General features: G+C 47.8%; 1 protein-coding gene across 2 annotated transcripts in view; it reads right to left on the bottom strand.

Annotated features, from left to right (window-relative positions):
* Window positions 1-7,940: 7,940 nt before the first annotated feature.
* The window catches only part of LOC130116828 (A disintegrin and metalloproteinase with thrombospondin motifs 2-like), a 304,782-nt gene continuing 290,588 nt past the window's right edge, over window positions 7,941-22,134 (bottom strand). For both annotated transcript variants that reach the window (XM_056284894.1, XM_056284895.1), the window contains exons 22-25: window positions 19,430-19,559; window positions 19,277-19,351; window positions 18,521-18,680; window positions 7,941-9,403 (exon numbers count right to left, since the gene is read on the bottom strand). In XM_056284894.1, the coding sequence (XP_056140869.1) occupies window positions 8,704-9,403; window positions 18,521-18,680; window positions 19,277-19,351; window positions 19,430-19,559 (1,065 nt within the window). In that variant the 3' untranslated portion in view covers window positions 7,941-8,703. The remainder of the gene's footprint in view (window positions 9,404-18,520; window positions 18,681-19,276; window positions 19,352-19,429; window positions 19,560-22,134) is intronic.

Genomic DNA, 22,134 nt, shown 5'->3' with positions numbered 1-22,134 from the left:
CTCAGACAACGACTCCTAGAGGATAAATTCTGAGTCTCATCAGCAGCCAGTCAGACTAGCTTGGTCTAGTCAGAAAGGCACGAACTGAGGAAGCCTCTTGGGTGAGAGGCGAACCGTCTTCACGGATATATACTGTCTGACTTTCTGTCTCTATGGAGGGATCCGACGACGACTTTATAGTTCAGTGTCTTTATTTCAACGGTGACGGTTACAATCATACAGTAGCTAGTAGCTCCGCAGTAGTGACTCGTCTGAGTGCTAAACATAGACGGACGATTGTGTGGTTCCCCTGCGTCCTCATGCGTCAGATGGACCAATCAGCTTGCAGCTAACTTAACTGCCAATAGGAGTGCTTGTATCACATCAACCTTATTATAGCCAAACGGGCTATTATATTCTAGAGAATATTACATATACCAAGTCCAGTTGCACTTGATTCAACTCCTTTGGACATCTCCTTTAAAGTTGTAGTGCAGTAGCCTGGATGGGCCACTGGGGGGCGATACTGCGCTGTTATTCCCTGAGAGTTCCACAGTTGTCGCTGTTTTTCCCTTACAGGACACTGTATTCTGATGTGTTCCGTGTGGGGCGCCATCTTTCCTTACCTTGGTTTGCTACTCGTAAGGTAAACACGGTGGCCCACAGCATCCCTAAAATATTGTGACGTGCATGGTGACTAACGGGTCGGACCCTTTAGTCGAATAGTTAACGTTGTCGCCCGCGGTGCGGAATACACGAGTTCACGCCTCGGCTGTGACGGTCCAGCCGGGCACGCGCTTCCCGAAGGAAGGGGGCAATGTAGCGATCACGGATGAATAGGCTCGGTAGTCCTTGGTTACCGAGTCGGGCTCTTTAGTCGAGCGGTTAGCGATGTCGCCCGCAGTGCGGGAGGTACGGGTTCGCGCCCCGGCTGCGGCGGTTCCTGTGGTTTCCCCCAGATTCGCTACAATATTTAAATTAAGAACACATCCAGTCCACGTGTTCAGCTAGTTTCTTAATGTAGACCTTGCATTCCATGTGGGTGTGAGTTTGAGAAGTGGGCGGTGTTGATTCCTGTGGGAGAATATTGGCTGCAGTGTTTGCTAGCTTGCAGAGTACCAGTGTAGCGCCCACTCAGTGACAATGGTGCAGGATAAAGAGTTAGCTTTTCAGTTGTGTTGCCTATCTTATGTAATTTAATTATTTTTACACTAGATGATATTGTAACGATCCCGGATGAATAGGCTCGCTTAGCCCTTAGCTAACAGGTCGGTCGACTGGTTAATGTTGTCGCCCGCGGTGCGGGAAATCCGAGTTCGCGTCCCGGCTGTGACGGTCCGGCTGGGCTGCCCCCCGAATTCGCTGCATTAGCGTCAGAGGTGGAATCCCCGGCTGTGACGGTCCGGCCGGGGACGCCCTAGCCCGAAGGAGGGGAGTAGTGTAACGTACGCGAATAAGTAGAGACGGCTAACGGGTCGGACACTTTAGTCGAGCGGTTAGCGTTGTCGGTTGCGGAGCAGGAGCCCCAGGTTCGCGTCCTGGCTGTGACGATTCCCGAAGGAAGGGGACAATGTAACGATCCCGGATGAATAGGCTCGCTTAGCCTTTGGCTAACGCGTCGGACCCTTTACTCCACTGGTTAACGTTGTCGCCCGCGGTGCGGGAAATCCGAGTTCGCGTCCCGGCTGTGCCCGTCCGGCCGGGCTGCCCCCGAATTCGCTACAATATGTTATGAGTGTCTTATTTAATTCAAACATGCAGTGATTTGTTTTTTTCAGTGTTTGCTTGTTAATTTTGCACCATGCACTTTTGCAATGGAACATGTTTTCTAATGAGTTTGACTGCCTCGTAAGGTTATGGACCAGCAGCTGTTGTGGGCCAATAAAGTGCCACCAGCTCTCAACCACAGTTCAGAACCCCTGTGTCCGGTGCTTCTTCTCTCCGCACAATACCCCACTACACACAAAGAAACACAACGCAGCGTCCCAGGGTGTGTAGAGAGGCTCCAGCATCAGTGGGTTACATCTTCGGTGCCGTGATCCGGATTGTGGTGCTCCGAGACTGAAGAGGAAGAGAGGCTGATGGCAACATCCCCAACTATGCTGCTGTATTGCCATCTGTGAGTGGACAGTCTGTTGACGTGAGCTGCTATTGCCTGTGATGCTGTGAGGCAGGACATTCAACTTCTCCAACATCCTCTGAAGGCTTTAATGAGACTTGTTGTGTTGTGTGATTTGAAGACTTTGTCGTATCCTACAGACTGAACTGCTACTTGGTGAAAGTATATTCAGTGTGAGACCCTTCCATATGAACAATCTGTGACTAATATGAAGCTAGTGTTGCTGGTTGATCTCATTCATATGAGTTACACCTATAGAACTGTGTACTGACCATTTGGATTTAATTCAAGTTTAATGTCAGTGTAGTTACGAGTCAGTAGGTGTGTTACACCTTGTCTTTTTTTCCATTATGCTTTACAGTTCTAGAAGTAACAGTTCTACATACACACAACCAAACATATAACACCAATATACACAATAACCCAATGTGCTGCTCAAGTCTTTGGCAACAGTTAATCTAAAGAAAAAAAAATGTTGAGTGTTTATGCAGATTTTCCATTAAAGCTGGAGGGTTCCTCCGCTGTGCCACCAGGCCTCCAACCCTCCCCTGTGCCTGCAACAAGCCACAACTATGACTTTCCAAATAAGACACAAACCCACCTTTTGAGTGAGGGGGCAACGGCTGACACCAGTACAGTGAACCAGCAACAACCAGCGAGGCCGAAGCTTACCAACCAGTTCACCAGGTTCACTGGCCCTCAACTGCAGTACCACACTCAAGGCTACCAGACAGGCGGGCGGCCCGAAGACTCAGGATTAGGCTCACAGTTTACCCCACTAACCCTAATGCTTTCACTTTACATGAATTACTATGGATTATATGGATTACGTATAACTCCAGCTCATATGTCTACACTACCAGGCTCTGGAGCTTCAGTGCAGGCACCCTCGCCCTGCTTTGACATTAGCCTAGTCTGAGACCAAGCTACCAGATAAACAGGTCAGATCACAGCCTGCCAAGTGAAACCGCACCAGTGGCCCAGCCAGTTGTACAGGCGGCAATGGTCTCTGCCCTCACACCACAAACTAGCTTGCATGGACCCACAAGCACCCTGCCGTTTCAAATCCTCCTGCGCCCCATCTTACCGGAAACGCAAACCATACAGCAGCCCACCATGACCCATCCAGTTACCTCCCCTTATCCACCCCAGGCTGTTCAAGCTTCCAGTTCTACACCAGCTATATGTACATCCCACTCCTGCGCCCCAGACTCCCAGGCAAAGTTTTCAAACACCACAAACAGTGAACATTATGAATAACTCCCCTTCTGCTAGGCAGACCCTTCAAGGTTCAGAGTATGGACAAACTCCCCGGTTACATATGTCACAAGCTGCTGTCCACCACCCTCAGGACCTGACCCGTGGTGATATGACCCCCATACTCCCATCTGCCATCAGTGCATGGGGCTCCAACACAATTGCGCCCACCCCTATGAATGTGACTTATACAGCTTTTGATCACACAGCTTCTCCCTACGCCACTGCTCCAGTACATGTATGGACACCTGCTTCAGACACTCAAGTCAGCATGTATCCCAATGTAGTCCCACAACCTGCAACCCTACCTCCATCCTCTACCCTATCCATGCACTCACATCTGTCCGAGCCACCATTAACGACTCCTGTCAGAGCCATAGCCAACCCAAGCCTTCCCCTGGCTGCCTATGGTGGTTTCATGCAGACTCATCAGGTGAAGAATGTCCAAGTCTTCACTGGTAATGCTGACAGCAAGGTGCTATTAGAGGACTGGATTCATGATGTGCAGTATCTCCTGGAAGCAATAGAGCTCCCCATGCATCTCCGCCTTTCCACTGCTGTGTGACACCTGAGTGGCGAGGCTGGAAAGCTGGTTCTGAATCTACCTCCCCATGACCAAACCCCTGAGAAGGCATTTCAGGAACTGAGAGCAGAGTATGGTGATATGCAAAGCTCCCTAGATCCACTAGCCAACTTCTATGAGCGTAGCCAGAGGTCAGGAGAGTCTCCCTACTCTTATGCTATAGCACTGGAGGCAACATTGCGGGCTGTGGAAGAAAGTCAAAGAGGGGGCAGGCCTTTTTCTGACCACGATAGTAAACTCACCTGTCAGTTCTTAAGGGGGCTTAATGACGAGGAGGTGTACGCAAGGATTTCACCAATGAGGCCCAGGTTTTTGAGTTTCTGAGAACTGCAAGCTGAGCTCAGAAATCTCGCAAAAGAAACTAAAAGTTCCAGTCATAACACAAGGCAAAGAAAACATATGCCCAGGTGCGTGTCATATCCAAGTGAGGTACAAATGGGGAGACAGAAAAGACAAAATATACCACAGGGTGGTTGGAGTTGACAGAGATGGTCAAGAAATTAGCTCTTAGCCAGGAGGAACAGATGGCCAAGTTGTCTCGTCTTGAATCGAGAATTGCTGCTCCACCCCCCCACCCCGTTCCCCCACCAAGAGTCCAGCCACCTCCTAGAACTACAACCCAGTGCTCAAGCGTTACATGCCACCGGTGTTGGAAGCAAAGACATATAGTCCGAGTCTGCTTAGCGGTGCTCCCAGATTCCAATCTGGCCTGGGTCCGCCAACCCCAGCCTATGACCCCTGAAGAGGGGAGCCCGTCTCACTCAACATAGCTTTTAAATGCCTAGAGCCCATGGTAACCGGGGCAACCATGGGCAAGCAGCAAGACCCCCTCCCCCCCACTGCAGGTTAGCAATACATGTGATGGAGAAGAGGACACCCCGTTGGTGGGTCCCAGGAACAAGGGGGAGGTGGAAGTCAACGGAGTAAAGTGCAGGGCTCTCATGGACTCTGGCTCCCAGGTAACCAGTATTACTCACGGATACTGGCAGATCCACCCCCGTTCTTCAGAAACAAAAGCTAAGATCCTCTAAAATACCCATAGAAGGTGCAGCAGGTCAGAGTGTATGCTACTATGGTGTCCTGCGCATTAACTTGAAAGTGCTGGGTTTAATACTGTTTAATACTGTTCCATCTTTTGTTGTTCGGGATTCTGACTATTGTTCATCTGTCCCTCTGCTCGTGAGAACCAGTGTCATTCGTACCTCCAGGAGCCACCTCCAAACAGCATATGTCCAGTTCTTTTACCAGGTCAAGGAAAGCCATCTGGCGTGGTACACCGCCCTACTGGAGATTGGGAGCACTGAACAGTAAAACGGATGACATGGTGGGCCCTGCTGTATACACTGGCCATAAGATGTGCATTCCTGGGGGGAAAGAGATGGATTTAAGGTGTAGGATCAAAGTTGGCCCACAAAGAAAGACTTATACAGCCCCGATTGAAGGCCACTCTTCCCTGCAGCTCCTCCAAAACATTTTAGTTGCCAAAGTTCTTGCTGATGTAAAGGGAGGCTGTGCCCCTGTCAGAGTGATGAACCTGTCCCAGCCTGCTATTACATATATAAGTCTTATAATGTTATGGAATTTCAAACAAAAAGCAGGGCAGAAATCAAAATGGTGGGAGAGGAGAGGCACGCCTGAATCTGGATCAAGTGGTGGCAAGTGGTGGAGTGGACCTAAGTGAAGCGGCAGTGGAGAATGAAAACCAACGCTCCCTCCTTAAAGAGTGGAAAATGAAAACCATCGCTCCCTCCTTAAAGAGCTTGTGGAGAGGAATGTCTGTTCTCCCAGCATTCCATGGACTATGGCCACACAAAAACAGTGCAACATGACATGCCCCTGGTTGATTCTAAACCCTTTCAACTCCCATATCACAAGATTCCCCCTCACAGTGGCAAGATATGAGGAGATTGTTGATGGAGATGGAGACAACAGGAGTCATCAGGCCTAGTAAGAGTCCTTATGCTTCACTTGTAGTGGTCGTAACCGAGAAAGATGGGTCACCAAGGTTCTGCATTGACTAGACAAAGCTTAATTCCTGTAGCACAAGAGATGCATTTCCCCTGCCCAGAATAGAGGAGGCCCTGGGAGCTCTGGGGCAAGCAAAATACTTGTACCTGCCAGTAACCAGTCATGAGGCCAAGTGTGGAGACATAGCGGAGCGTGACAAGCACAAGACAGCATTCAGCACTCCGATGGGGCTGTTCGAGGCAAACAGAATGCCCTTTGGGGGCTGCAGAACACTCTGTCCACCTTTCATTGGCTCATGACCTGCTGCTTTGGGGATCTGAACTTTACCCACCTCCTAATTTATCTGGACGACATCATTTTCTCCAAAACCTCTGACAAGCACCTGGAGAGGTTGTAGCTGGTGTTCGATCGGCTTCAAGCGTATGGCTTAAAGTTAAAGCCATACGAGGAGGTTCAGTATGTGGGTCACTTGGTGTCAGCGGAGGGGATTGGGAGTGACGAAGGACAGGATTAGGAACGAGTATATCAGAGGGACAGCTCCGGTTGGATGGTTTGGAGACAAAGCAAGAGAGGCAAGATTGAGGTGGCTTGGACATGTGTGGAGGAGAGATTCTGGGTATATTGGGAGAAGGATGTTGAATATGGAGCTGCCAGGGAAAAGGAGAAGAGGAAGGCCAAAGAGGAGGTTTATGGATGTGGTGAGGGAGGACATGCAGGTGGTTGTTGTGACAGAGGAAGATGCAGAGGACAGGAAGAAATGGAACTGGATGATCTGCTGTGGCGACCCCTAACGGTAGCAGCCGAAAGTAGTACCAGTAGTAGGTGTCAGCGGAGGGGATCAGGACAGACCCAGAGAAGATTGGCAAGGTTACGGACTGGGCGAGACCCATAAATTGGAAGGAAGTGCTGCAGTTCTTGGGATTTGCGGGATATTACAAGCTGTACATTAGTGGATATTCCACCTTAGCTGCTCCTTTATACTGTCTCACCACTGGTGACCCCAGAAAGAAGAGAGTGGGCAGTGACAGACAAGTTCTATGACCATCTCTATGGGTGTAGATTCTCAGTCCTGACAGACAATAACCCCCTCAAATATGTGATGTCTTCAGCAAAGCTGGATGCTACAGGCCAGCGGTGGGTGTTTCGACTGTCTGCATTCGACTTTGACATCCAGTATCAGAGGGGACACAGTAATGTAAATGCCGATGCCCTCTCCTGTATGTCCAACCAGGAGGTCACCCAGGTCTTACAAACTTGCCCTCAGTGGGTGAGGGCCAGTGAACAGGGGCATGGAGAGGAACGACCCAGCTGGGAACAGGAAAGCTCCCCAGGTGAGAACACTACCGCCTCAGAGGAACCTGAACCTCAAGAACTTCGATTGCTCAAGTCTAGTGAGCCCTATAGGGATGTGGGGACGGAGTCACTGCCCACCATGACAAAACAGGAGAGGGAGGATCCTGTCATTGGCCCTATATTGCACTTTAAAAGTCAGAACCAAAAACCAAACCGCAGTGAGAGGGTCAGTGGTGGTGGGCAAGTGTGCCTTCTCTTGAAGTAGTGGAGAAGGTTAGTGATAAGGGATGGTATCATGTACCGCCGCATTAAAGATTGCCAAATGGGAGTTCTGGATCAGGTATTATATAGGACTATATAGCTAATGCTAACTCAAAATACAGATCAATTTCAGCGCTTGTACTTTACTACAAAACAATAATGCAACCATCCAGCTGTTACTTCAAACATTCAAAAGGGGTGAAAGTCAGGTTAGTATCAGTGGTTTATTCATAAATACCCATCAGGCTCAGTGGTCTTTGCAGCTGAATGTGGTCATTCTTACCACAGCCAGCAGAGGGCGACACTGTAAACAGTGATTTTCACTACCGAATGAGTGAAAGGAGAAGGTCCCTGTCTACAAAAACATCATATACCCCAACTCGTTTTATCAGTAAATCTTCACCCCTAGTCTTTAATACTCAGTAGTACTAACACTGCATCACTTTGAACACAAAATTATGGAAAAGATCTTTGAAGGAAGAACAGCAGTTTAAAAAAAGCCATTTTATTTTGTCATTGTATTGTTACAACGAATGTGTTCTCTGCGTTTAAGCCATCCTGTTGTACAGTGGCACAGGTGTACAGCCTGTGTGTTCTCTGTGTTCAACCCACCCTGTTCTACAGCAGCACAGGTGTACAGGCTGTGTGTTCTCTGTGTTTAACCCATCCTGTTGTACAGCGGCACAGGTGTACAGGCTGTGTGTTCTCTGTGTTTAACCCATCCTGTTGTACAGCGGCACAGGTGTACAGGCTGTGTGTTCTCTGTGTTTAACCCATCCTGTTGTACAGCGGCACAGGTGTACAGGCTGTGTGTTCTCTGCGTTTAACCCATCCTGTTGTACAGCAGCACAGGTGTACAGGCTGTGTTTTCTCTGTATTTAAGCCATCCTGTTGTACAGCAGCACAGGTGTACAGGCTGTGTGTTCTCTGTATTTAAGCCATCCTGTTGTACAGCAGCACAGGTGTACAGGCTGTGTGTTCTCTGCGTTTAACCCATCCTGTTGTACAGCAGCACAGGTGTACAGGCTGTGTGTTCTCTGTATTTAAGCCATCCTGTTGTACAGCAGCACAGGTGTACAGGCTGTGTGTTCTCGTGAACAGGAAGAACAGACTGTAGGATGTTTGGCTCTGGGTAAAGGAAAGAAAGCGTTATTTGAGTCAACATCCGAATCAGAATGCGTTAGCGTTAATGATGTAGCTAGCAAGCCGAACATGCTGATCTGTGTGCGTGTGTGTGAGTGAGTTAGGGTCTCTGTTTTCCTCTTGTTCTTCTGAGTACGTCTTGTCTTCGCTTCTCGTTCAGAAGCTCTTGGATGCGTTTGTTTTGTGTTCGCTCATGGAACGGAGGCATACGGGCCACAAAGATGTGTTGACTCCTCGAGATGTCTCCATCCAGCCCGCTGATCCGATAGCCTACCTCGTCTAGAGAGTTCTCTTTTCTCTCCCCCCCTTTGCCAGGGGCGGGGCTAAGTGGCAGTGAGGGGACAGCCGGTGGCGCTTCGCTGGTGTTTGTCAGCATTGTGCCGGTCACTTCCTCTTTGATGACGTCATCATCATCGGCCCGTACATGGGCTGAGGTGGTGGCGTTGATCCTGACCTGTATAGGCTGTTGACTGTCCATGGGAACGGTAGCGACCACAGCAGGTAGTATTACGGGAGGTTTTGTCCTTAACAAATATGATGCTGTGGTTTTTCTCAGAGGTCCTGCAGTAGGTCTACTTAAAGTAGATATTGCAGTGGTACCAGCAGTGACCACAGTGGTGCTACTGGTAGTACTAGTGGTACTGGTAGGAGTACTGGAAGTTACTCTAGGTGTCCAGGTATTCTCACCATCAGAGTAGTCATCATAATCATCATAATCCACATAGATGAAATCTGTGGTGCCCCTGCTGGTGGGAGATGGGGGTGACAGGGCAATGGTGGGAGCGGGAGGTGTCAGAGACCTGGGAACACAAAACAAGAATGGGTCACTGACACTGTTAAGAAACTGCATAAGAAAAGACAATAACAAATAATGGACAATATTGGAGACTATTAGCTTCAAATTTAGCAGGACCACCTTCATCATCATCATCACAGTAGTAGAAATGTTAGGTTAAAACTAAGACGATATAGCTCAGCACAGCTTAAAAAACAAACCAACACCACAAGATAATTAAAGGCGGTAAACAGAGGATCTCCACTTTACATTGTTCACATATACTCACCACCACCGTTACCATCCACCGAATCATCTCTAGAAGCACTAATACCCCCATCATCCTCTTGGAGTTCAGAGATTCCACTATTTTAATGTTATCTTTATTCACTGAGATGGCAAAATTGTTGGTATTTGAATTTGGATAAAACAGACGTGGATGTGACTTACGCAAACTTAACTTTCTATTGAAGCATGAAAGAGATTACCTCTTAGAATGATGAAGGACAAAAATACACTTAGCTTTATAGCTTTGATGAACACATCAGTGTACACATACATATAGATAGATCTGTTAGATAGATTATTAGCAGCACAATACAGCACAATGCAGCATAATACATACATGCACAACAGCAGACACTCCACATATTATCATGAAACAGTACAGTGATGACAACAGCAGAAATGAAACACATTACACACAACAATCAGCTGAATGCCAGGCATGCCAGTGGTGTTTGAGGAGGGACTATAGGGAGGAATTCAGACTCCTGATGGCTAGGAGAGCAAACTGTGAAGCGTTTAGTCTTAGTGGACAGTGACCTGTAGTGCCAACCTGAGGGAAGGAGCTGGAAGAGGTGATGAGCAGGATGTGAGGGGTCGGAGGTGATCTTCTTTGCTCGCTTTACAGTCTGGTGAGTATGTAGAAATTCAACTGAGGGGAGTGGGCTGTGTATGATTTTGGATGCCTTGTTGACAATCCGCTGCAGTTCTTTCTGCGTTTTGACTGTCTGTGCTGCTGTACCATTCTGTAATACTGTAATAATGTAATACTATAATACTGTACATTACATGACATTACAGTCATTTAGCTGACGCTTTTATCCAAAGTGACTTACAATAAGTGCATTATTTAATGTAGGAAATCAGGAGAACTACTAGTCATCAGAGGTCATAAGTGCATCTAAACAAACATCTAAGAGCAAAACCAGTGCTAAATTAAAAACGCAAGAAAGAGATTTTTTTGTTTTTTAAACGAGTGAATACAATAAGTGCTAAGAACGAGTAACAGAGTAGTAATTCTTGAAGAGGTGAGTTTTCAACTTGCGCTGAAAGATGGGCAGCGACTCCGCTGTCCTGACGTCAGTGGGGAGTTCATTCCACCACTGTGGGGCCAGGACAGAAAAGAGCCGTGACCGGGTCGATCGGCAGCAGGGGCCTCTGAGCGACGGGGCAACCAGGCGTCCGAGGCAATAGAATTAAGTGGTCGGGCGGGGGTGTAGAGCTTGACCATGGCCTGGAGATAGGAAGGAGATGTTCCTTTCACTGCCCTGTAGGCTAGCACCAGACTCTTAAACTGGATGCAAGCAGCTGCTGGGAGCCAGTGTAGGGACATGAGAAGAGGAGTTGTGTGGGAGAACTTACGGCGGTTGAACACCAGACGAGCTGTAGCTTTCTGAACAAGCTCCAGAGGTCTGATGACCGACGCCGGGGCGCCAGCAAGGAGGGAGTTGCCATAGTCCAGCTGGGAGATGACCAGAGCCTGGATGAGCACCTGTGCCGTCTCGTCGGTGAGGAATGGGCGAATCCTCCAGATGTTATAGAGGAGAAACCTGCAGGAGCGAGCAACCGAGGCAATGTTTGCAGCAAACGACAGTTGGTCGTCCAGGATCACACCCAGATTCCTCACAGTCCGAGTTGGCTTTCACCACGGTGTTGTCAATGGTGATGGCCAGGTCTCGGTGCGGGCAACCTTTCCCCGGGAGGAACATCAGCTCTGTCTTGTCCAGATTGAGCTTCAGGTGGTGTGTCGCCATCCACTCCGAGATGTCAGTCAAGCACAAAGCAATGCGTGTCTCTACTTGTGTGTCAGAGGGAGGAAAGGACAAGATCAGCTGGGTGTCATCGGCATAACAATGGTAAGAGAAGTCATGCGAGCGAATAACAGAATCCAGGGATGTCGTGTACAGGGAGAAAAGGAGAGGACCCAGAACTGAACCCTGTGGAACGCCTGTAGTTAGTCTGCGAGGCTCTGACACAGATCCCCTCCATGTCAGCTGGTAGGAGCGACCCGTCAGGTAGGATGCAAACATTGAGAGTGCAGAGCCTGTGACACCCAGCCCCTCGAGGGTAGAGAGGAGGATCTGGTGGTTCACTGTGTCGAACGCAGTTGACAGGTCCAGGAGTATCAGGACAGAGGAGAGAGAGTTTGCTCTCGCAGAGTGCAGCGATTCTGTCACTGCAAGGAGGGCCGTCTCTGTCGAGTGACCCACACTGAACCCAGACTGGTTGGGGTCCAGGAGGTTGTTCTGGTGGAGGTATAAAGAAAGTTGGTAAAATACAGCAAATGTTGATGAGGTGGATTAGAAAGGGAAGAAGTTCAGGTGCTATAGACTGAAGAAGAGGGGACCGGGTCAATGGAGCATGTGGTGGGGCGACTGGATGTGATGAGGTTGAGGACCTCGTCGGGGGAGAGGGGAGCGAGGTGGGATAGGGTGGGACGTGGAGAGGTGAGGGAGGGTGCAGAGGGTGGGATAGTGCAAGCAGCACTAACCGGTTGGTGAGAAAAGGTGGATCTGATGTCGTTTACCTTCTTGTCAAAGAAGTTAGCGAAGTCATCAGGGAGAAGGGAGGAAGTAGGAGGAGGAGGTGGGGGTTGAAGTGTAGAGAAGATTTCAAAGAGTTTCTTAGGATTAGAGGCAGAGGATTGGATTTTAGAGCAATAGAAGGCAGCCTTTGCAGCAGAAATGGAGGAGGAGAAAGTGGAAAGAAGAGATTGGAAGTTGAGAAGGTCCTCTGGGAGTTTGCCTTTTCTCCATTTGCGCTCTGCCACTCTTAGGCTCCGTCTGTCAGTACGTACTGAGTCGGACAGCCAAGGGGCAGGTGGAGTTGGGCGTGCAGGCCTGGAGGTGAGGGGACAGAGATTGTCCAGAGAAGAGGAGAGGGTAGAGAGAAGAAGATCGGTAGCAGTGTCAGGGGGTAGGAGAGAGAAAGATTACGGTTTAGGGAGGATAGAGGTAACAGAGGAAGAAAGATCAGTGGTGGAGAGAGAGCAGAGGTGTCTACAGGTGGAAACCATGTGGGTAGGGGGAGGGGCTGAGGGGAGAGAAGAGAGGGAGAGAGAGTAGGACATGAAATAGTGGTCAGAGAGCTGGAGGGGAGTAACAGAGAGATTGGAAATAGGACAGTGTCTAGTAAAGACAAGGTCCAGCTGGTTGCCGGGTGAGAGGTGAAGGTCAAAGTAGGAGAGGAAGGAAAGAAGAGGATCTAGCTTGTCAGCGTGGATGTTGAAGTCACAGAGAAGGATAAGTGCAGAGCCATTAACAGGAAGTCCGAGAAAAGTGTGTCAAGCACCTCCAGAAACTCACCAAGGGGGCCTGGTGGGCGGTACACAACCACAATGGTGAGTTTGACTGGATAAGAGACAGTAACAGCATGAAATTCAAAAGAGGGCGGAGAAAATTGTGGAATGGAAACAAGAGAGTATTTCCATTTCGGGGAGATTAGCGGGCCAGTACTACCACTCCGCCCCCCAGCTCTGGGAGTGTGAGAAAAAGAGTACACATCAGACAGAGCTGCGGGTGTGGTAGTGTTTTCTGGCATGATCCGGGTCTCAGTTAGAGCAAGAAAGTTGAGGGAGAGCAAGGATGCGTAGCCTGAGATAAACTCAGCGTTCGGCACCGCAGACTGGCAATTCCAGAGCCCACCCGTCACCACCTGCTCAATGTGAGTGGAGAGAGTGGGATAGATGAGATTGGTAGGGTCTCAGCACCTAGGAGTGACCCAATGTCTGTGCCAGACCCGGGAAGAAGAAAGGACAGGAATGCGAAGGAAACACATAGTCTATATGAGGTACACAAAATACATATGACTGACCGGATCTAAAAAGAGCAGTCCGTGCTTGACGAAGTCTTGGCTTGAAAAAGTCGCGCTTGCCTTTGTTCACTCTAGCCTTTTTTCAACCCAGGCTTATTTGTCTGACGCTTGGAAGCTGATGCTTCCAAGTAGCAGCAGTGATTTATCACATCCAGTCGCCCCACCACATGCTCATCTGAGATGGAATGACGCAAAGTGGACAAGTGTGCTGTGGTCTGACAAGTCCACATTTCAAATTGTTTTTGGAAATCATGGACGTCGTGTCCTCCGGGCTAAAGCGGAAAAGGACCATCCACACTGTTATCAGCGCAAGGTTCAAAAGCCAGCATCTGTGGTGGTATGGGGGTGTGTTAGTGCCCATGGCATCATGGGTAACTTGCACATCTGTGAAGGCAGCATTAATGCTGAAAGGTACATACAGGGTTTTGGAGCAACATATGCTGCCATCCAAGCGATGTCTTTTTCAGGGATGTCCCTGCTTATTTCAGCAAGACAATGCCAAGCCACAGTCTGCACGTGTTACAACAGCGGGGCTTCGTAGTAAAAGAGTGCGGGTACTGGACTGGCCTGCCTGCAGTCCAGACCTGTCTCCCATTGAACATGTGTGGCGCATTATGACGCGCACAATACGACAACGGAGACCCCGGACTGTTGAGCAACTGAAGTCGTACATCAGCAAGAATGGGAAAGAATTCCACCTACAAAGCTCCAACAAGTAGTGTCCTCAGTTCTCAAACGCTTATTGAGTGTTGTTAAAAGGAAAGGTGGTGTAACACAGTGGTGAACATGCCCCTGTCCCAGCTTCTTTGGAACGTGTTGCAGGCATCAAATTCAACATGAGTGAATATTTGCAAAAAAACAATAAAGTTTATCAGTTTGAACATTAAATATCTTGTCTTTGTAACGTATTCAGCTGAATATAGGTGGAAAAGGATTTGCACATCATTGTATTGTTTTTATTCACGTTTTACACAACGTCCCAACTTCATTGGAATTGGGGTTTGTATTTAGGTGGTCTATAGATATAGAAATATATAGAAATATAGCTCGAGAAGAGGAATTCAACTGAAGAGCCACATATTCAAAAGAAACAAAATTTCATTTGCATCTTCTTGCATTGGAGTGAATCATTAATTAAAATGGTAACTCCACCTCCTTTCGTATTCTGTCTGGTTTCACTCACAAAACTAAGTTGGCAGGGGTTGACTCAATAACAACAGTTACGCTGTTGTCTTGGTCTAACCAAGTTTCAGTTAAAACCAAAATTGCGATTGTGCTTGATGATAAAATCATTGATTAAAATGTCTTTATACATGCTCAATAATCTACTCCTACTACTACCACTTTTTCAGCTGCTCCCGTTAGGGGTCGCCACAGCAGATCATCCGTTTCCATTTCTTCCTGTCTGCATCTTCGACTGCATCTTCCTCTGTCACACCAGCCACCTGCATGTCCTCTCTCACCACATCCATAAACCTCCTCTTTGGCCTTCCTCTTCTCCTCTTCCCTGGCAGCTCCATATTCAGCATCCTTCTCCCAATATACTCAGCATCTCTCCTCCACACATGTCCAAACCATCTCAATCTGGCCTCTCTTGCTTTGTTTCCAAACCGTCCAACCTGAGCGGTCCCTCTAATATACTTGTTCCTAATCCTGTCCTTCGTCACTCCCAATGAAAATCTTATCATCTCAACTCTGTCACCTCCAGCTCCACCTCCTGTCTTTTCATCAGTACCACTGTCTCCAAACCATACAACATAGCTGGTCTCACTACCATCTTGTAAATCTTCCCTTTAACTCTTGCTGGTACCCTTCTGTCACACATCACTCCTGACACTCTTCTCCACCCACTCCACCCTGCCTGCACTCTCTTCTTCACCTCTCTCTTGCACTCCCCGTTACTTTGGATAGTCGACCCCAAGTATTTAAACTCATATGCCTTCGCCACCTCTACTCCTTGCATCCTCACCATTCCATTGTCCTCCCTCTCATCACCCATAGGTATTCCGTCTTGCTCCTACTGACTTTCACTCCTCTTCTCTCCAGTGCATACCTCCACCTCTCCAGGCTCTCCTCAACCCGCACCCTACTCTTGCTACAGATCACAATGTCATCCGCAAACATCATCGTCCACGGAGACTCCTGCCTGATCTCGTCCGTCAACCTGTCCATCACCACTGCAAACAAGAAAGGGCTCAGAGCTGATCCTTGGTGTAATCCCACCTCCACCTTGAACCCATCTGTCATTCCAACCACACCTCACCATTGTCACACTTCCCTCATATATATCCTGCACCACTCCTACATACTTCTCTGCAACTCCCGACTTCCTCATACAATACCACACCTCCTTTCTCGGTACCCTGTCGTATGCTTTCTCTAAATCTACAAAGACACAATGTACCTCCTTCTGACCATCTCTATACTTCTCCATCAACATTCTCAAAGCAAACATCACATCTTTGGTGCTCTTTCCTGGCATGAAACCATACTGCTGCTCGCTAATCGTCACCCCTCCTCCTCTTAACCTAGCTTCTATTACTCTTTCCCAAATCTTCATGCTGTGGCTGATCAACTTTATACCTCTGTAGTTGTTACAGTTCTGCACATCACCCTTGTTCTTGAAAATCGGTACCAGTATGCTTCTTCTCCACTCCTCAGGCCTCCTCTCACTTTCCAAGATTGTGTTAAACAATCTAGTTAAAAACCCCACTGCCATCTCTCCTAAACATCTCCATGTCTCCACAGGTATGTCATCAGGACCAACTGCCTTTCTACTCTTCATCCTCTTCATAGCTGCCCTCACTTCCTGATTCACTATCCCTACATCATCCAACCTTCTCTCTCTCTCATTTTCTTCATTCATCAGCCCCCTCAAAGTACTCCTTCCACCTTCTCAACACACTCTCCTCGCTTGTCAGCACATTTCCATCTCTATCCTTGATCACCCTAACCTGCTGCACATCCTTCCCAGCTCGGTCCCTCTGTCTACCCATCGGTACAAGTCCTTTTCTCCTTCCTTGGTGTCTAACCTGTCATACAACTCACCATACACCTTTTCTTTTGCCACCTCTCTCTTCACTTTACGCTGTGTCTCCTTGTACTCCTGTCTACTTTCTTCATCTCTCTGACTATCCCACTTCTTCTTTGCCAACCTCTTCCTCTGTATAATTTGCATGCTCAATAATCCAGGTAAGAAAATCACAAAGACAAATCAGGTCATCTAGACACAATGTTTGTTGAGAGAAATGTTTCATCACTCATCTAAAAAATAAAAAATACACTGGCATAATGACCGAAAACAACGATCATTTTCTGATGAAAATTGGCATGAGCATTAACTAGATTTTCAATGGCCATGTGTACTATGCACAGTGGATTTGGGAAAGGTTGCGATCTCAGCATTGTAACCACCAAGCTGACAACGTCCCCACCGACACAGCAGCTGAGGAAGGGGAGAAATCCCAATTGAACAGGTCCTGGTTAAGTGTGGTTATCCTACCTGGGCATTTGTCAAAGCCAGGAAGACGCCCAAACAGTGCACCAGCTGATCGAAGAGAGGAGAAGGACCACAGCTGTCTAAGAGTAAACAAGTGGTGATTCTGTCAGTGGCGGGAGCGTCGGAACAGTTGAGATGTGTATTTTCCAAACACCGTGTCTCAGTTGCTTTCAAACCCCAACACACGCTGCGCCTGAAATTAGTCCACCCCAAGGAATGGCCATTAGGTTTATGAAGTCTCTTTTTAACAGCTCTGAGCCATGTGTCATCCCAGGACAAGTGTCATTTGTTTCAACATGTACAATAAGTGGTGTCCACGTCCAGATGGTCAAATAACACTCGTGGCAGTGTTTGGATCATGTTGCTAACCATAGCGTTGGGTAGACAAACAGTTTTCAAAACTTTGCTTTTGGCATCTCTTATTATCACATCAGCATAGATGTCTTTGGTTTGATGTCTTGTCTAGCTTGGTTACCTTCTTTTTCAAATGTCTAGTGCATATTCTGCTGGGATGCTGTCTGTTTTGATGATGGGACATTGGCTTTAGCGGCTACTGATCTGTTGTTTACCTCTGGGTGTCGCCGAGAGAAGCTCCTAAATGGCTTAGCTGTATCACGGGCCATGGCTGCACGGGTCTCGGCATTAGTTTCTGAGCTGCGGTGCTAATGCTAGCTGTGGCATTACCATTGTGCTCACTGACAGGCAGCTCATCCAAAATAATAAACCTGTTCTCCAGCCGAACCTCTTGTGAGACATCAGTGGAACTGTGCCTGTTGTGTCTGACTCTTCTTTTACCCCAGACAACGTCTGTCCAAAGCTCAGGGTTTGACACTGTAAGGGTAGAACAGGTCTTTGGTCTTGCTCCTCGGTTTAGCCAATAGCACATATCCAGATCTGATGTGGTTTTGGTCTCAAGCACGTTCGGGCTGGACCAGGGAAGAGTATCCGCATAGTCATTGGTGTGGGGCTCATTATGTCCAAAAAGCTGCTTCGCAACGCGCTTCATGTCCCTGGTTCTGATCGTCAGCCGGTTCCAGGACATCAGCTTAGGAAGCAGCAGTCAGACTGTCAATAAGTTTTTCGTCCTCTTGTATTTGGTAGAACATAGAGATTCGTTTTTCAAGCTCTGATTTTCTGGCTGGGTATGGCACAGGTGGTGCATTCAGTGGAGGGAGAAGAGAGGGGAGGCACTTTTCCTAAAGCCAAACAAAGTCTCCAGCTGTCCAACAGTGAAAACAATCTCCACAAAGAGAAATCGGTCTGGTTCCCAAGGGCAGTGGGACTTGTGTTTCAACCTCAGTACCGTGGACAGACAGTGTCTTCTCTTCAAAGAGATAAAATCTGAATACTCTGTGAAAACCGTGGTCAATTTTACAGACAATCTAGTTGTTAAGTATTGCTCATGGAGAAGTAGCAAAGAGTAATACAAAATTAGGAAAACTTGGAAAGTTAGAGAACAAAGCAGAGAGCAAGAGAAAAAGTGTCTGCACTGTAGCGTGGGCGGAGAGAGAAAAAAATAAAGTGATAGAGCAGAAAGAGAGAGACCTGTTCCCTGGGCCCGCTGGAGTTGGTAGGCTGGTTTCTGTGGTAATGTTGCCCTCTCTGCATGATTTGCAGCACATCTGTCGGTATCCGGGGATGGAGCAGTACCGACTCAGAACCTCCATACGGCAGAAGACCGACTGGTCACCACGGCAACGCTGCCCTGGAGACGAACAGACAAACAATCATTAACCCACATCGGGGGTTGGGGGGATTCTGCCAGTCACAGAGGGAGAAGAAGTCTGGCTTGAATCCACTTTGTCTGTCTGTACGTCTGTCAACTCAGAGAGGTTTCCAGAAGAGAATGAGAGCTGAAGGTGTAGTGTGAATTTTGAGGAGCCAGAAGGAGCTTGCGCTCCTGAAAGCATTATTTGATGCTTTCAAAGAGGATTTCTTTTTTCTCAATATGCATTTCTGTTTTTTAATGACACACACCTGAAATAAAATCTCCTACAGAGCCTATAAGAACCATTAAAAGCTGGGGTGTGTACATACATGACCTGTTTTGTTATTTAACACCGCAGCCATGCAGGCGGTTGGAGAGCACAGCTTCTCTAGTGTCTGTTGCACAGCATGTCAGAACAGAAAGGAGACTTACTCAAAAATATAGACTTCAAAAAAATTGCCTGACTCGCCAGCTCACTGGCCAAGCATACAAGGCAGTCACATAGAGATAGAGGCAGAGCGGAAAAGTCCAGCCCAGACAGGGAGATATAAAGTGGAGGAGGATGTTGAGAAAGAGGAGGCGTCATGTTTTACGAGAAGAAGTTTTCAGAGCAGGAAAGTCCGCACTGGATTTGGAAAGCCACTGGATGATGGAGTTCCTGTGTTCGCCTGTTGGAGGAAACAAACACAAAATCACTGTTAGTCAGACAGGCAGACAGAAAGACAGACGGACAGGATCATACTTACTGTTGCAGGGCTGCAGTTGGCAGACACGGACTGTGATTGGTTGATTTTCTGTGCAGAGTCCAGATGACCCGTCTGGACCTGAACAGGCCACCTGACGCTCCTGAGTCCCATTACCACACGATACCGAGCACTGCAATACACAGTTACAGTAAACACAGTGGCCCCAGAAAATATCCTTCCACCAGGGGCTAGTTCTTGTTTTGCTGTGTTGAAAAGTCAAATCAAAATGTACATAAATTGGATTTTTTTCTTCTATTCTGAGAAGAAATTCATTATAATGTCAAAGTTAAAAACAAATGTAGTTGTCGTCAGAATAATGTTAAGAGTAAAACCTGAAAATCATTTAAATGAAAAATATTCACCCCTTTTGGACCAGGGTTAGGGTTTTAAAAAAAAACCTCCATCTCACCCTTTTTCGGGGTGGTGTGTGTCTTCCTCAAGCTCGGGTCCTCAACCAGAGGCCTTGGAGTTTGAGGGTTATGTGCAGTATCTTAGCTGTTCCTAGGACTGGAGTCTTCTGGACAGAGACCTCAGATGTTGTTCCTGGGATCTGCTGGAGCCACTCTCCCAGTTTGGGGGTCACAGCCCCTAGTACTCCTATTACCACTGGGACTACTGTGGATTTCATCTTTCACATCCGATCCAGTTCTTCCCTCAGCCCTTGGTATTTCTCTAGCTTCTCATGCTCTTTCTTCCTGACGTTGCCATTGCTCAGGATTGCTACATCGATCACGACTGCTGTCCTCTGTTCCTTGTGACCACTACAGTATCTGGTTGGTTAGCCAGCACCTGCTTGTCAGTCTTAGCTCTTAGCTCAGCTCTTCTCAACCACTTTTGTTGGTGTCTCCCATTTGGACCTGGGGTTTTCCAGTGTGTATTCAATACAGATATTTCTGTACACTATCTCAGCCTCTTGGTTATGCCTTTCAGTGTACGCTTTCCCAGCTGGCATTTTACACTCTGCTATTTATTAAGTGCTGGACTGTCTCAGGGGCGTTTTTGCACAGCCTGCATCTTGGGTCTTGTCTGGTTTGAGAGACCCCTGCCTCAACCGATCTGGTGCTGAGTGCTTGTTCTTGTAGTGCTATGATGAGAGCCTCAGTGCTGTCCTTCAGCCTTTTCTAGCCACTGGTAGGATTTCTCGATATCAGCTACGTCTTCCATCTGTCAATGGTATAGCCCATGGATGGGCTTGATCTTCCATGATACCGCCTCTTCTTCCTCTGCACTCTCTGTCGTCTGCTGCCTGAGGTACTCACACTCAGTAGTTCATCCCGGGGGGCCCTCTTTCTGATGTACTCATGCATGTTCAACGGTTCATCCTGGATAGTGGTCCTGACACTAACTCTCGGCACCCATCTTTTCGCTTAATGTACAGTCTCAGGCTGCTGGACTTTGGGTGGAACCCTCCATGCATTGTGAGGAGTTTCCATGTCCTGATATCTGTGTCCTTTATCGCCTCCTTTGACCAGCTTATTATTCCAGCTGGGTATCTGATGACTGGTAGGGAATATGTGTTGATGGCTTGGACCTTGTTCTTCCCATTGAGCTGGCTCCTCAGGACCGGCCTCACTCTGGAGGTATTTGGCTGTAGCTGACCTCCTTGTTGCCTCCTCGTAGTTTCCATTTGCCTGTGGAAACCTAGGTACTTGTAACAGTTCTGTACGTCTGTTATCCTGCCATCTGGTAATTCAACCCCTTCAGTGCTCACCACCTTTCCTCTTTTTGCCATCATTCAGCCACACTTATCCATTCTGAGTGACATCCCGATGTCATCGCTGTAGATTCTGGTAAGGTGGACCAATCAGTCTCACTCATTCCTGGCATACAGGTTGATGTCATCGGTGTATGGGAGGTGGCTGAGTGTAACTCAAATTCTGAACCATTATACATATCCACTCTTTGTGATGATCTTGACGTATCTTCAGTATGCTGCCATCTGCTGGATAATTCATTTCAATGTGCTAAAACAGGAACCTACAGAAGTAAGTTATAGCTATGTTCTTATTTTTATTAGTGGATCTATATGAGGCGCAAAACAAAGTCTCACGAGTTGCATGCGGCTCACGAGCTGCATAAAGAGTAACACTGCAGTAGCCCATTTATCATCAGGTTGCCCTAGTTCCCCAACAGCTGACATGGACCTTGTTTACCCAGGCGAGGCCGAGCCAGTATGACTCTACTCGTGTTACTCTCACTCACATCTGAGGTAGCTGGCTTGTATAGCCTTAGGAGTCTAAGCCACGGAATCTTACGACGTTCGTACCTACTGAGCTATCCAGTTGTATGTGTATATATTATAAGTCTGGATGATATACCTGTGGCGGCATTGAAGATGTTTAGGAGAGTGAAGTGCAGTGGAGTTTTTAAATAAATTGTTTAACAATCTTGGAAAGTGAGAGGATACCTGAGGAGTGGAGAAGAATAATACTGGTACCAATTTTCAAGAATAAGGGTGATGTGTAGAACTGTAGTAACTACAGAAGTATACAGTTGTTCAGCCACAGCATGAAGATATGGAAAAGAATAGACATTTATCACAAACGCTGCCTTCGAAGGGGTCTCAGCATCAGCAGAGATCCCACCTACCCCAACCATGGACTGTTCTCCCCCTGCACTCTGGGAGGCGCTACAGGAGCCTCAGAGCCCGCACTACCAGGCTCAAAAACAGCTTCTTTCCACAAGCTGTTGCCCACCTGAACCTG

The sequence above is a fragment of the Lampris incognitus genome, chromosome 8, assembly GCF_029633865.1.
Source record: "Lampris incognitus isolate fLamInc1 chromosome 8, fLamInc1.hap2, whole genome shotgun sequence".
In the NCBI taxonomy this organism is placed as follows: Eukaryota; Metazoa; Chordata; class Actinopteri; order Lampriformes; family Lampridae; genus Lampris; species Lampris incognitus.
The sequence above is the reverse complement of the archived record's forward strand: the minus strand, read 5'-3'. Positions and strand labels throughout refer to the sequence as shown.